This window comes from Boleophthalmus pectinirostris, unplaced genomic scaffold, assembly GCF_026225935.1.
Source record: "Boleophthalmus pectinirostris isolate CB_2022bp ecotype Guang Dong unplaced genomic scaffold, ASM2622593v1 HiC_scaffold_4, whole genome shotgun sequence".
Classification (NCBI taxonomy): Eukaryota; Metazoa; Chordata; class Actinopteri; order Gobiiformes; family Gobiidae; genus Boleophthalmus; species Boleophthalmus pectinirostris.
Genome location: NW_026571353.1, coordinates 1,062,615 through 1,077,629, shown reverse-complemented (window position 1 = coordinate 1,077,629; position 15,015 = coordinate 1,062,615). Strand labels below are relative to the sequence as shown.

Genomic DNA, 15,015 nt, shown 5'->3' with positions numbered 1-15,015 from the left:
GAGTATTATCTGTTACATAAGGGTGAGTTGTTGTACAGTTGTAGGGAGTATTATCTGTTACATAAGGGTGAGTTGTTGTACAGTTGTAGGGAGTATTACCTGTTTCATTAGGGTGAGTTGTTGTACAGTTGTAGGGAGTATTATCTGTTACATAAAGGTGAGTTGTTGTACACTTGTAGGGAGTATTATTTGTTACATAAAGGTGAGTTGTTGTACACTTGTAAGGAGTATTATCTGTTACATAAGGCTGAGTTGTTGTACAGTTGTAGGGAGTATTACCTGTTTCATTAGGGTGAGTTGTTGTTCAGTTGTAGGGAGTATTATCTGTTTCATTAGGGTGAGTTGTTGTTCAGTTGTAGGGAGTATTATCTGTTTCTTTAGGGTGGGTTGTTGTACAGTTGTTGTATAAATGTAGTCCTCTGTCTCTCACTATTTGAGCAGAGTTGTAGGAGCCTGTTGGAGAACGAGCTCCTCTGTCCCTAGAAATGGAAAGAAGTTTGTCCAGTGTCCTTCTGTCACAGTGACAAATGTCTCCAGCTCACAGCCAATAACGTGACCAGCTTTACAGATCAGTTTGTCAATCCGCCCAATGTACCTTTTACTGCTGCTCCCCCAGCAGACCACAGCCAAATACAGGGTGCTAACCTCCACAGACTGGTAATCCCCATGGATCTATATTAAAAATAATTTTAAGATAAAAATGTTATTATAGTTCTATGCCCAGTCCACATGGATCTATGCCAATAAGTCAATGTAGCCTCAGCCAGGTAGACAGCAGTTTGAGGACTACACAGCCTATAGCCTACCAGAGCACTAAAGATGTAAACGTCTGCTTAAAGGACCCATGTTACTCTATTTTCTGATGTAGTTTCCTCATCACAGACCTGGACAGTCCTGGATATTTACTCTGCAGTTCTTTTCTCAAATAGAAAACTCACACTGTTCCACACCTTGTGATGTCATAAGTGTTCCACTGTGTTTTTAAGAAACTGTGGAGTGGACTTAAAAAAAAAAAAACGTTTTTAAACTCCACTCCACGGTAGAACCATTTGGATATTTTCAGCCCTGAAATTTCCAGTTTCTATTGAAGGTAAAAGCAAGCTGTAAAGTGTGTGAATGAAACAAAACACAACTTCGGGTACGTTTTTGATTAGGTTATGGCATTCTAACATGAAAGCTCATAAGAGCAACTGTATGTAATATAAGACCTTAATTTTTTTCATATTAGTTAGTTAGACTGCGTTCTCCCCACAGTCACCAGAGAACCTCTAAATACTGTCAGTGTTGGGAAGGTTACTTTTCAAATGTATTCCCTTACAAATTACAGATTACATACCCCAAAATGTAGTTTGTAACGTAATCCATTAAATTATTTAAAGTGAGTAACGTAATCTGAATACTTTGGATATTTGATTTGCTATAGAGAAGCAAAGACTGGGAAATCTTCACATAAAATGTTATGTCTGCTAAAAGAAAATAAAAAGCCCAGACTTTACTTAACCAAATTAAAAATATTATTGATAGAAGAGGAGGAGACATGGTCCACGCGGCATGATTTAGTTAAATCCTGGTTTAGTCCTGGTTTAATCCTGGTTTAGACCTAGTTTAGACCTGGTTTTAGACCTGGTTTTAGTCCTGGTTTAGACCTAGATATAGTCCTGGTTTAGTTCTGGTTTAGACCTGATTTTAATCCTACTTTAGTCCTGCTTTAGTCCTGGTTTAGTCCTGGTTTAGACCTAGTTTAGACCTGGTTTAGACCAGGTTTAGAACTGGTTTGGACCTGGGTTTAGATCTGGTTTAGACCTGGTTTAGTGTCCAGCAATGAGTGGAATTACCAAACAAAACAAAACAAAACAAAAAAAAAGGAATAGCCCAAAATGTGAAAACAGGAAAATACCACCATATAATCCATTTATTTCGACAAAGTAACTGTAATCCAATTACCACTCACTGAAACAGTAACTGTAACTGAATACAGTTACTCTTACTCTTACTTAATAATTTGTACTCTGATTACGTAACTCCAGTACATGTCATCTGTTACTCCCCAACACTGAATACTGTCATGTCTTTTCCACTGCAGTTTTGTTTATCTCCATTAGATTTCGTCCATGTATCATCTTTTTATGATTTTATTTCCTTATAGTCCCTGGATCTCCTCCAGCAGCAGCAGCAGCAGCAGCAGCAGCAGACCCAGACCCAGACCCAGACCGAAACCTAGACCCAGGCTCTGATCAGACCCTGAGCAGACCATATTGACCGCGCTGGGCATTCTGGGAGTACACAATAGTTTCAAGATGGCGGCGAGCAGGAGGCTGATCAAGGTAAAGCTCCGGATCGCGCTTATTTACACAGACTTAACCGAGTTTTCGCTCATCGGGACCGCTAGACCGAGCTAATTCAGTATATTTAACCTAGTAACACATTTTCCCGACATTAACAATCATTTATGCCTCGGTTTTCCACACAGACTGTACGATTGAGAGGTCAGTACTGGCTAAGAAACTGGCAGCAACGAACCGGTAAATTAGGCCACGAAATCGAAACTAACACCCGCGTTATACTTCATCTAAATCGGTTTAAACGGAACTCTTTTGCGGCATTTGATTAATTCTGGCGTGGTTCATGTTTGTGTGTTAGATTTTAGCAGTTGATGGCGATAGGAGCTAATCAGCAGCGAGCTAGTCTGACGGTAATTCTTAAGTGCGTTTCAGCTAACCACTAGCGTCATCCCCGGTTATGTGGAAGATTCCAGATTAAACGCAGTCCTTCCCGTTAAAAGACAAGACATTAGTGGTCCGACGTTGTGTAAAAGTGTCCCCTGTTGGTTTAAAATAACGCAGACTATAAATCGGTTTCACTTTTTGGACACGATGACTGGATTTCTATGTGAAAACTGGGACACAAACGTAGCAAGTTAGCAAAGTTACCAAATTCCACTTCATTCTCTGTCATGTGATTCCAAGTTTTGGGTTTGTTTGTAATATATTGTAGTAATTGACTTTTTACCCTAAATATATTGTGGGATCATGTGATTGGCCAAACCCAATAATGTATAGTTAGTTCCTGGTTAGCTTATCTCTTTTACTGCCTTGTTAAAGTTGATCTGTCAAATAGAAACCGAAGGAAATCATTTAAGTTTTCTTTGTGTGAGCTGAGAATGCAGAACAACAGGAAACTAAATTTCAACTCAGGTCATCAAGCCTGCATAGCAACATGGTTTTGTTTATCACCATCTAGTAGTGTTGTCCCAAAACTAACATTTCAAGATCAATTTTAGTATCAAGTAATAGACCTGATACTTACTGACTCCGATACCACAACCATAATTATGAACACTTATGCTTTATACAATAAAAAAAAAAAATGTCATCATTAAATGGTTGTACTTTCTTTACCACTTTACAGTATATTCCCATGTGGCCTTCTGTATGTGTAATCCTCAGTGGTCCAGATAGGCTCCATAGTGTCTATGTGATCTTCTACTTGTTCTCATACAGTTCAAGATCATTGTCAAGCTCTTCAGGAAAGGTTAAATTGTGTCCTGTGAATGGAACTTTTTTGTATCTCCCTGCTCAAACGAGTATCTAGTTTTGATGTCAGTTTTAGTTTCGATTCTTTCATTTGATTGACATGCCAACTATCTACAGCTGAACAATTTAGGGAAACAAAAATCAAAAGTCAATTTTTTCAGATTTTTGAGATTCAGATTTCTGTTTGAAGTTCACATTTTAAACATTTGACTGACAAACTAATTCAAGAATCACATTTGAGAACATGTTTGTACAGATCTAAAGTACAGGGTTAACCATTTCATGCATAAGACAGGAGATTCTGTTATTTGTGGAGGAAATATAAACTTGCACATTTTCTCTTGTTTTGCTAATTGCTTTAATTTAAATTGTGATTTCAATATGATTGCGATTAATAGCTGTAAATAGCTGTAATCGTTAAGGTATTTCAAGCTAACTGCTAGTCACATCAGTGCTATTTAACGCAAAAAAAAAAATCTGAACTCTGCTCCAAAGCACAAGCTTTTATTGACAGAGGATTGGCTGTACAGTAAGCTTGTCAGTAGTATTGAAAATCAGATATTTACATTAAAAGTAGTAGTGAAACTAGTTTTTCTAGGTTGACATTTTGGTATCGTGACAACACCTATGTTCAGTGTATTGAGCCTTCTGGTCGTTTTCAGGTGACACAGTTGTTCCACTGCTCTCATTGTTTACTTTATTCTTTTCACTATTGTTTTTGATTGAAGGGAGCAGGTGAGCCAGTCCCTCCTATGTGTTTTAAAAGCAGGAGAGATACACTGGTTAAAATCAGATATTAAATGATACTAAAACTAGAATTGAAACTAGATAGGTATTGATACTAAAGTCCCATTCACAGAACAGAAATGAACCTTTCCTCAATAGCTTTAGAATGATCTTGAGCTGTACAAGAGCACATAGACTAGTATACACCCATGGACAACTGTGGAACCTACTGGACCACTGAGGATTACACACATATAAGACACATGGGAATAGAAAAGAAAGCACTAAGATTTATGTTTGAAATCATGGAAATCACATTCTTTTGTCTAGTGTATGTAAATGTAGTCAAAATCAACACTAGTGCTTTCCCTGTCCTGCATGTGAGTGTCTGGTTTTTGAACATCTCTACTGTTTTATGGACCATGCTCTTCATTGTAGTGGTTGATCCACTAGTGAATCCCATTTGTGGAAAAACAAAACATGTTATTGAGATGAGAATGTAAACCGAATAGAACGTGGGAAATGATTTCTTTTCGGACTGTTTTCAGTGTACTGTAGGCTTTCATTACTGACAGATTTCTATTTAAACCAAGGTTCGACTCCAGTTTAACATGTGCGTTCCACGGTTTGTTTTATGAGTAGTTTGGAGTGAGTGAGAGACTAGTTAACCCGAACCCTCAACTTCATCATTGAGCCCTGTCTCAAACCAGTGTTTTTCATGAGAAATGTTATGTATGTAATAATTAGGGCTGGGTATCATTAAGAAGTTGCCGATACGATACATACCTCGATACATAGGCCACGATACGATACATATTTTGATACAGTGAACTTACAATTCGATACGATATATTTCAAATTGATTCGATACCGTTCAATAAAAATAAAGGCTAAATCATGTCTGTGATACTAAAAATCTTTGTTAAACCACGTCTTGTGCAAAGTGAATATGAAACAAAAACATTTTAATTATCAAAACTGTGAAAATGTCAAATGTGTCACATGCACTGCAAAAAATTTAAATCTAGCCAAGTTAAGATGACTTGAATTAAGAAAGTTTTATCATGATTTGAGTAAATTCCATTTGACGATTTTTTTTTCTTAAAATATGAAAATACAACTTTCTACACTTAAAAAAAGAAAAACAACAACCCTTAAAATAAGAAATGAAATTGAATGTCGCTTGAATTTAGAAAAAACAATTATTCCATTGGTAGAGTCGACTCAGATAAAGTCAAATGTTCTTAATTTTCATTTTAACCTTTTGCTGTGTGAATGACTTTCCTTCCACTAAACAAACAACAAAACTGTAGCGCTGTAACAAAATAATTTAGTAAAATACACCCAAAATACTCGATACGTGATATAGCGATACAGCAGCTCACGATATCGATACTATATCATTATATTAAACGATACGATATATCGATATTTCAATATTTTTGCACACCCCTAGTAATAATAGAGCTGGAAATCACAAGGTCCCTCACGATCCGATTCAAAACTGTACCTGGCTCACGATATGATGATATGTGAGAATCAATATATTGCTCATGATATTCTGCAATATATCACTATTCTTCAGAACCAAATACATTTTAGCAACACTATTTATTTGTTTAACCTTGTTATTTGTTAAACCCTGTGCAAAGTTAATATAATCAGCTGTAACCATTCAAACAGTGAATATGTCAAATGTATTGTATGAACATGTGTCCTTTCTCTTAACAGGCTTTCATAAATACATCATTTGAAATGGAAATAAAAAAATAAAAAAAACAATGTCCTGCTGCATCTACCTTTTGTAAGGTTGTAGGGGCTTCACAGCTGATCAAAAGCCTCAGGGGATATGCGAGTAATATGTTTGGTAACACTGTTTATTTACAGTGTGAGGTCATAAAAGTAAAAGCTAAAGTCTTATTACAGAACAGTGGTCAGATCTCTTCTAAACAACATTACATTGTATTATGGTTGTCAAAAGTATCAATAAACAGAGACTAATCAATACCTAGTATTAAACTGGATACTTATTTCAGCAGGTATAGATACTTGCTATAAGTCAGAAATGAACCTTTCCTGAATAGCTTTAGAATGATCTTTAGCTGCATCAGAGCAAGTATAAAACCACATGGACTAGTTTACGCTCATGGACCACTATAGCAACTACAAGGAGCACTGAGGGATTACACAGATATTAGACCACATCATTGTATAAAAGGAAGTATTATCAGAATATCAGAATCAGTTGAGTATGGGGTCTATCCCTCAGTATTGAAACTGAGTTTGAATTTTTTCATACACTACCGTAAAAACAAAAAACACAGTTTAGTTCTGTCTTCATCTCTTTTCTTTTTTGTGCGCAGGAACTCGATGAGATTCGCAAAGCTGGACTAAAAAACTTCAGAAACATCCAAGTGGAAGAATCAAACCTATTGTCATGGCAAGGACTCATCGTTCCTGTAAGTTTTTTTAAATCTAAAATGACAAATTAAATGAAACTTTTTTAAGAAAACATATGTGACTTTATCCACATTACAGAGTGCTTTCCTGTCTATAATTATGGTTTATATTAGTCATATTAACGCCCTTATTGATATAGAGACTCTTATCTGTATTTTGAAAGGAGAAGAAATGAAAAGGTTGCACACAGTGTAACCCTTTCATGCCTATGCCTAATGCGAAGACGGAGGATCAAATCTCACGATATCGTTTTCTCTTAGAACTCTTCAGAACAACATCAGATTTTAGGTTAAGGTGTTCAAATAATGATTCTTTTGCAGGACAACCCTCCCTATGACAAAGGTGCTTTCCGGATTGAAATCATCTTCCCCACCGAGTACCCATTCAAACCCCCCAAGATCACATTCAAAACCCGCATCTACCACCCTAACATCGATGAGAAGGGCCAGGTGTGCCTGCCTGTCATCAGCGCAGAGAACTGGAAACCGGCCACCAGAACTGACCAAGGTACTGTTTCTGCAGGTTTAAGGCTTTAACACCAAATGTCTTACCATTTGGACTTTCAACATATGCCGTAGAGATGTATATTAGATATATTAGAGCCGATAGTTAGACTTTTTAGTGTATTGGCTTTTGGCCTTAAATCTCCAGCACATGCCGATATTTTGTTTTGTTCGATTTGCTGTCAGGAAATAGACATTAAGCTTTATTTTAACACATTTATATGAAGAAATTAATTGCACTCTATGTGATACACTGCTGTCAGGTTTATGGTAAAAAAGGGCTGTGGGTCAGTTTATAGAACAGTTAAATGACGTACTTAAATTATACAAATCAGCCGTATCTCCCCCAAAATACCAGCCATCAGCTACTCTGGACTCCAAATAATCAGTACTGCATCTAGTATGCAGTATACTATTACAGCCCGTGCAAGTTGTATATTTTGTTCTGAATGATATGAGGATGGTGTATTGATTGGTCCAAACAAAAAGCTAGGTTAGCAGCTTTTCACTGACTCTGTGTGGTTCACGTAAAGTCTGATTATCCGATTTTTTGAGTTTTAAGATGAATAAAACAACATGTATAAAGTGAAATAATCAGATTTCTTTCTGACCATGATCCCTCTGATCTATGTTAGACGTCTGTTGTGATAATGACATATTGCCGCACCGCGTATGATCAGTCACACTGCACAAGGGCTCAAGTGACCACGGTAACTGCATTTTGCATTTTAATGAGGCTCCACGTTCGCGACGGCATCATTTTCCTATTAAACTACGAACCAGTTCATGTTTATGTGGCTCTGATATATTGGAAATATGTATCGGAGGTCAGTGGTGTCTTTTTAAAAAAAGACATGTTGGTGATAGGGCTAAAGCTAAACACTAGAGTTTCCCTTCAGTCAGAGGCTGGAGTCTGGAGCAGATGGGGTCTACTGTGGGTGTACAGACTGGAGGAGCAATAGACTTGAATGCAAATCCACTCATTCTGCAGCACGAAAACCATATATACTGTATAAAACCACCTGAAGTTTGGCATCATATATCCTTGTAACGTGTCTCTAAAACTACATGTAGTGAACACAAGTGTCTGTCACTCATGGCCGGTTGTTTTATAATGATAATTTTCAAGAAAACCCCCCAATTTACATGTATTATGTGCTATACTACATACACTGCACAGTTACTGCAAGGGAAATTCTTTTATCGCGACAGCCCTAGTAACAACATGGCTCAAAATATAAATCATTGGCGAGGTCAGCTGCTTTGAGCATTGTGTCAGGTTTCTGCTCGGTCACATATGTTGTAACAGGTTGTGGAATACAATTTCTAAATTGCTCAATTACCATCAGACTGTCCTCAAATATGTTAATATTTAAGGCACATTCAATTTCGAGCGAACTCGGCATGAGTTTGGCGTTCGATTTTCTGGCAGTAGGGCTCATGGACAAACTCATATGATTTCAAAACAGCAGCCCTTATTTTCAAAGACATTCTGTGACACTTAACACAGAATAAGCCTCTTGGGCCCGACCAGTGAGCACAGACGGCCATTTTTTAGCCCCTGCAATGCTCAGACAGAAAGAAAAATGTATCTAGTTCCTGTCCTTTTCATAAAATTTTGGTATTAAATGCAAACTAGCACCCACATCAAACACACTGAGTACACTACTCACACGGAAACAACTCGTCACCCTGTACCGTGTCACTTATGGCTTTGCCTTTTCAAATCAGTTTCAATCTGTAATGTACCAGTTCCAATACATTTTTTTCAGGCTCTTGTCTGACACATTAAATTTGAATTTCTTTTTCTGCTTTAGTCTTATTTGTTTCAGTTCAGCCTGTTATTTATTTTCTCTTGTTCCATTTGTAACATCATCAGTTCTTTGCACGATTCAAATCTTAGCCCATCATACGACACAAACAGATAGAATTGACGTGTAAACCCGACTGGCGCTCTCCCTCTCCCAGGACGCTTTTGTCAAACAGTGCCAGAGTCCTGCGCGGGTCCATTTTTGGAGAGCCGCACCCGCCAGCGCACCCATGCAGTACAGCACCGCCCATACCTGCCAGGTACCCGCAGACGCCGGTGCGGGACTCTGAACAGTGCAGTCAGAATAATGTCTTTGAGTTCATTCTTACGTATATACTTTAATGCCATAGTGTTTAGCTATTCGCGATAAATGTTTCTTTTAGCAACTCTCCAAAAAACTTTCTTAATGAAGCAGAGAAAAACTGCGTAATGGAACCATAAATCAAGTGTGAACCGAACAGAATGCAAAATACCATACCCACATAAGACAGAAGGCAGAGGGTCGGTGTGACCCCGTGATAACTGATTTTGCTGGACGATTAATTGACCAAGAAATTATTGCAATAAACGATAATATTAACATTTTGAGACCATTTTCAACTAATATTTTCAATGGAATAAAAATGCAAATACACTCTTTCAAGGATCAACATCGTTCAACATACAAAATGTTCGCTGCAAACTCGGGATGATTTAGGCAGCCAGAGGTTTCCTTTTTCATCCTTCCTGTGTAACAATCTTACCCATTGCCTTCGTCTTTCAGTATTTTTCAATTCCGTTGGAAAGGGAAACAGTTTGAACAGAGGTCTGCAGTCAAACAGATCATATTCTTTTGCATTTATGGACTTCTCAAACTTCTGAAGCCCATTTCTCAAGCCGTTTTCTGCTGTTAGGATCCAACAATCACACAATTACGATGTCCAAATCTCAAAACTAAAATATGACAATAGCAGAACCAGAAACAAAAGTGATATGGTTCAAAAGACTTGAAAAGATCGACTTTGACAATAGACACATCCCACTGGGAAAACAAACACGTCGGTTTGATGCTCACTTTTTTGGAAAATCCTTCCCAGTATGAATTGTGCAATGACCGGGAGTCCGAGATTCGTGATGCGTGTATTGGCATATGCCACCAACATCCACCAAGCTGTACAACATGTGACCAACTCCAACCTTCTAAAACAAGCTCTTATTCTAACACCACTCAAATGATTGAACTCCAAATGACGTTCAGCCTCAGACAATACACCAAGACAAGCACCTGCAATTAGTTGTGGTCATTTATGCTAGGGCCTGACTGATATCGATGATACCGATAAAATGGGAGATGGAGGTGCCAATATAAAAGCCGATATATTTAGTGATGGGTCTGGCTCTAGTGGATTTTAAATTGGGTTTGTTTAGGCTACATTTACTGTTTTTCTGCCTTTTTACGTCATATTTCAAGACAGTAGATAGGCCTAATGGCATTTTTGCACAGCATTCTAGCCATTAAACAACGTAAAAATTACCACTATTAGTCTTTAGCCGTAAATGCTGCGCACCATGGTAATTAATTATGCGTAAATGTGGATCATTTACACCTCTATTCGCAGCTCCTTTACATATCAGTGCAGGTCCATTAACAGGTACTAGGGCTGTCGCGATAACCGCACTGCAGGAGAAATTCCCTAACAGATACAGCCACTAGAGTCACTTTACACTAATGTGGTGTCCACATTGGTCGAGACAGTGAAGTTCTTATTCATTTTGGCCACATGGAGCCGGTGTTTTTTGAAAACGGGTTCCAGAGTGGAGAAATCTGTGACTGCCGGCGTTACGTTGTCGTGTGGACAAGCAAACCACAGATTTTGGAAAACAATGACGTCGCAACCCTGTCATCGCCACGTGACCAGAAGAGAACCTCACGCAACAACCAGTAACAACCATAACAACAACAACCATGACAGACAACTGAGCTGAGTTTGTGCTGCAGACGCTTCTAAGTTTATTTGCACTGTTGCATCAAAACCTCTTTTTCTTCTATGTAGTACAAACCAGCGGAGATGCATACACAATTACACGCGTCAGATTCTTTTAAACCCATTACCGTGTAGAAGTAGAACTTTGTAGTATTGTGTGTCCAGTGGCTCTGGCTGTGTCCTGTTTACAGCACCACATATATGTGTGGATATGTATTACATCATTTTCACTCAGTGCTCCGTCTGGACGTGAATATTAATTGATCTGACACGTGTGGGACGCAAATTGTTTTCTACCTGCAAAAAAAAAAAATCCATGAGCGTTGTCGTGTGGACGTAGCCTAACCCTAACCCTAATGTAAGAGAAAACAGGCTGTTTATGTGGGGTAGTTTAGAGCAGTTAGGCCCTAACCAATGAGAAAGAACCAAAAGTAGTTTAAAAATCCGTCATATTTGTAACACTCACCACTCACACAGGTACCTCTCAGATCATCCTGACTCAAAACGATCAGCCGTAAATATAATATAATCCAGCATGTTGACAGCATCAACATTGTGTGTAAACAAGCGCACGTGAGAGGCGTGACTCTGGGGTGCGTTCAAGGGCAGTACAGCATCGCAGACACAGACAAATGACTCCGCAGATAAATACTGATGCAGCAGCACATATTACACACATTTGTCTGTCTGTAAATTGGATGAAAAGGACATAGTATAGAGAGTCTAAGTTTTATAATGAGGTATAACATGCCCACGTAGACTATCGGCCCAGATTGGCAAGATTTGCCTTTTAAATATTTTCTATAAATATTTATATTTATATTGGCCCATATTATCGGCCAACCAATATATCGGTCGGGCCCTAATTTATACATTTAAATCTTTATTATAAGATTGTATTTTACTGAATCTTTGCTGTTATTGAATGGTTGTTGTCCTTAATGTTATGAGTCCAAGACAAACGTCCTCAGGGGACAATCAAGTTTATTCAGTTCTATTGTACAAGGCTGCAATCTTTTGTTTTTGTTAGTGTTAATCTATTGGATCAACATGGGTGATAACTTAGAGCTGCCAGGAGGTATATTTAGGTAGTCTATGCTTGTCAGTTGGGCGATGTGAAAATCAGTAGATTGTATAACATACAACACATACATACACACATATATATATATATATATATATATATATATATATATATATATATATATATATATATATATAACATCGATAATACATTACATTCTGAAAATTCAGCTTTTTGTTTGCAGCAAAATTTGTGCAGCCATAAAGAATTTGGTGTCACATACAGTACAGCCACCTGCTCTATGTGATGTAGAGTAGAGTTGTCAAAAGTACAGATACTGATCGATACTACAGACGTTATACAAAGACGCTCATTTTAGCAGGTATCAATACTTAAAAAAATCCCATTTCATAGGACAGAAATGAAATTTCCTGAATGTCTTTAGAATGATCTGTATCAGAACAAGTATAAGAGCACATAGTATACACCCATGGACACTATGGAACTTACTTTATCTGGATAACTGAAGGATTACACAGATATATAAAAGAAAGTACTATGGTTTAATGTTGAAAATCACATTCAACTGTAAGAAAGTGTTTTAATTGTCATTGTAGTATTAGAATCAGTGCCCATTCCAAGGTATCGAAAGTTTACATTATTGTTGTTATTGATGATACAAAAACGCCTGAGTATAATGTGGCATTCCAAACTTGATAGTGTTTTTCTGTGTGCTCTGTTTCAGTAATCCAGGCACTAATCGCCCTGGTGAACGACCCGCAGCCAGAACACCCTCTCCGGGCAGACCTCGCAGAAGAATACTCAAAGGACCGTAAAAAATTTCTGAAGAATGCAGAAGAGCATACAAAGAAATATGGAGAGAAGCGACCAATGGACTGATGCTCTTGATTCCCTGTCTGTTTCTCCCTCTCCTCCATCTTTCACGCCCGACCAAAAAATTACAAACCTCCCTACGCTCCTTCACTCTGCCCCTAAATCGACAAACCCGCCCCCAGTCCAACGGCCCGATACTCTCTGGACCAGATACACTCTGCTTTTCTCCTTCCTTTGGCCATTCTGAATTAACTTTTTTTCTTTTCTTTAAATCAAAAAAAAAAAATGTAAGCAGTGTTCAGATGAGAAATTTGTAATTTTCTGTTGTAATTTCCTCCATATATATATATATAAGAGTTCTGTTGAATAGCTCTGATGTAAACTTATTTTGAGCTGATAAAACAGGTTGTTTACCCGAGCTTGTTTTGGCCATTTGTTCAGAAAGTTGGCTAAAAGTTGAAGGGGCCGTAGATGGAGCCTTGAGGAACTCCGGAGTAGATTTGCACTGAATTTGTCACGTATACATAATTTTTTTTAAAAACGAAAACAAGCAAAGAGTCAAGCTCTGCCTTGACATTAGTCACCGCCACTGAGCACAAAAGCGATGTAACTCGTTGAGCGAAAAGTGAAGGATGGGTTACTTTTATTTTCCACGAGCATCAGAAAGAAACAGCAATAGTCACATATTTTAGTTCCTCATTTGAAGTTCCATGATTCTGTATTCCAGTTTAAGTTTTTAGACACTTGGTATATCATTTTAACACAACTGTCCATGCATGTCAACGGCCTCACCAATGCCCCCCCAGTCATACTTAAGTCATTCTAGACACAGCCCTTTACCGCATCCACGCAGCCGAAGGGACCAAAGTGGCTGGGGTGGGGGGGTCCGGGCCTCTGGGAGGGGGCTCGCTGTCCAGGGATGTGCCAGGACATGGAAAAGACCACTATGTAACAGCTCTGATCTGGTCCCAGTCTTGTTTCATAATAAAGATGGCTAAGCATTGGCCTCACTGTCGCCAGGCAGTCTGCTGGATCTCACGTCTCACTTTATTTCTGTGCAGGGACTAATTCTCATGAAGAATGTAGGACTGAGAATAGATTATATTTATGTAATTTAAAGGGCCTATATTATGCTAAATTAAGTCCTGAACTTTTAGCTCACTTATTATGTTGTTAACTAATTAAAACATACCTGAAGTTTTATTTCATTCACACGTTTGAGTAATCCTGCATTATTAGTCTGTCTACATCTCCAAAATTCAAAATGCTTTTTTTCCAGCTTGTGATGTCACATAGTGGTAGTTTTCAAGTGAACATCGCCTTTAACTTTAGTTCAGTAGAGATTTGCAAATCCATGGCTGGAATTATCCAAATGATTCTAGTGACTGGTGAATGAAGTTTAAAAACAGTGGCGCACTTCCTGTATGACATCACAAGGTGGAACAGAGTGTTTTTTGCTTGAGAAGAACTCAGCCTATATATGCAGTGTTTGTGTGTTTAAACGTGAACAAAAGAAATCAGAACTCTGGGTATGTTTTGGATGAGGAAACATAACTGTGATCAGAAAACGGCATAATCCAGCCCCGTTAAAGTACACATGAAAATGACTTCTCATAGTACCATAGTTACTATTGTACCAATGCTGGCAGCACAAGTAGTCTATACAATAATTTAACAGTTAAAACATGACTTGAGTTGTTTGCAACAGCAGTCTGCATATTCTCTGAGCTTTGGCCAGTCCTAGCACATACTGCAGTGCTGTTAATTGGCTCTATTTTAGCAAAACAGTACAAGTGCATGTTTAAAAATCTACTCATAAAGGAACAATTAGTCAACTCAGTTATATTATCACTCTTATATTTAGGTCATAACATACAAGAGTAGTGTATAGTGTAGGTTATAATAAGGTGGAGCTATGTGAGGTCAAAATGCAGATGTATTGTGATTTATGTAACGTCTGATTACTGGCCAGAATATTTCTTTTCTAAACAATAATAATATGTTGGTCTATGCTTCCAATTTGCATTCAACGTGAATGTATGCATTCACTGAAAAGCTTAAATAAATGTAATTTTGAAAATAATTTACATTCCTAAATAATCATCATGAAATGTGAGTATGAAACATGGGAATACATTTTGAATCTGTTAAGAGCAGTGAC

General features: G+C 37.9%; 1 protein-coding gene across 1 annotated transcript; it reads left to right on the top strand.

Moving 5' to 3' along the window:
• The first annotated feature begins 2,168 nt into the window (after positions 1-2,168).
• Positions 2,169-13,887, top strand: ube2l3b (ubiquitin-conjugating enzyme E2L 3b). The gene is made up of 4 exons (XM_020938295.2): positions 2,169-2,324; positions 6,623-6,718; positions 7,040-7,226; positions 12,766-13,887. The coding sequence occupies exons 1-4, from the start codon at positions 2,298-2,300 to the stop codon at positions 12,918-12,920; spliced, it is 465 nt and encodes a 154-aa protein (XP_020793954.1). The 5' UTR covers positions 2,169-2,297; the 3' UTR covers positions 12,921-13,887.
• The last annotated feature ends 1,128 nt before the right edge of the window (positions 13,888-15,015 follow it).

Bases quoted from the DNA above. Each gene is read 5' to 3' on its own strand.
- ube2l3b (XM_020938295.2), top strand. From the start codon at position 2,298: ATGGCGGCGAGCAGGAGGCTGATCAAG. The intron at 6,719-7,039 runs GTAAGTTTTTTT...ATTCTTTTGCAG, and splicing joins GGCAAGGACTCATCGTTCCT to GACAACCCTCCCTATGACAA. The intron at 7,227-12,765 runs GTACTGTTTCTG...GCTCTGTTTCAG, and splicing joins GGCCACCAGAACTGACCAAG to TAATCCAGGCACTAATCGCC.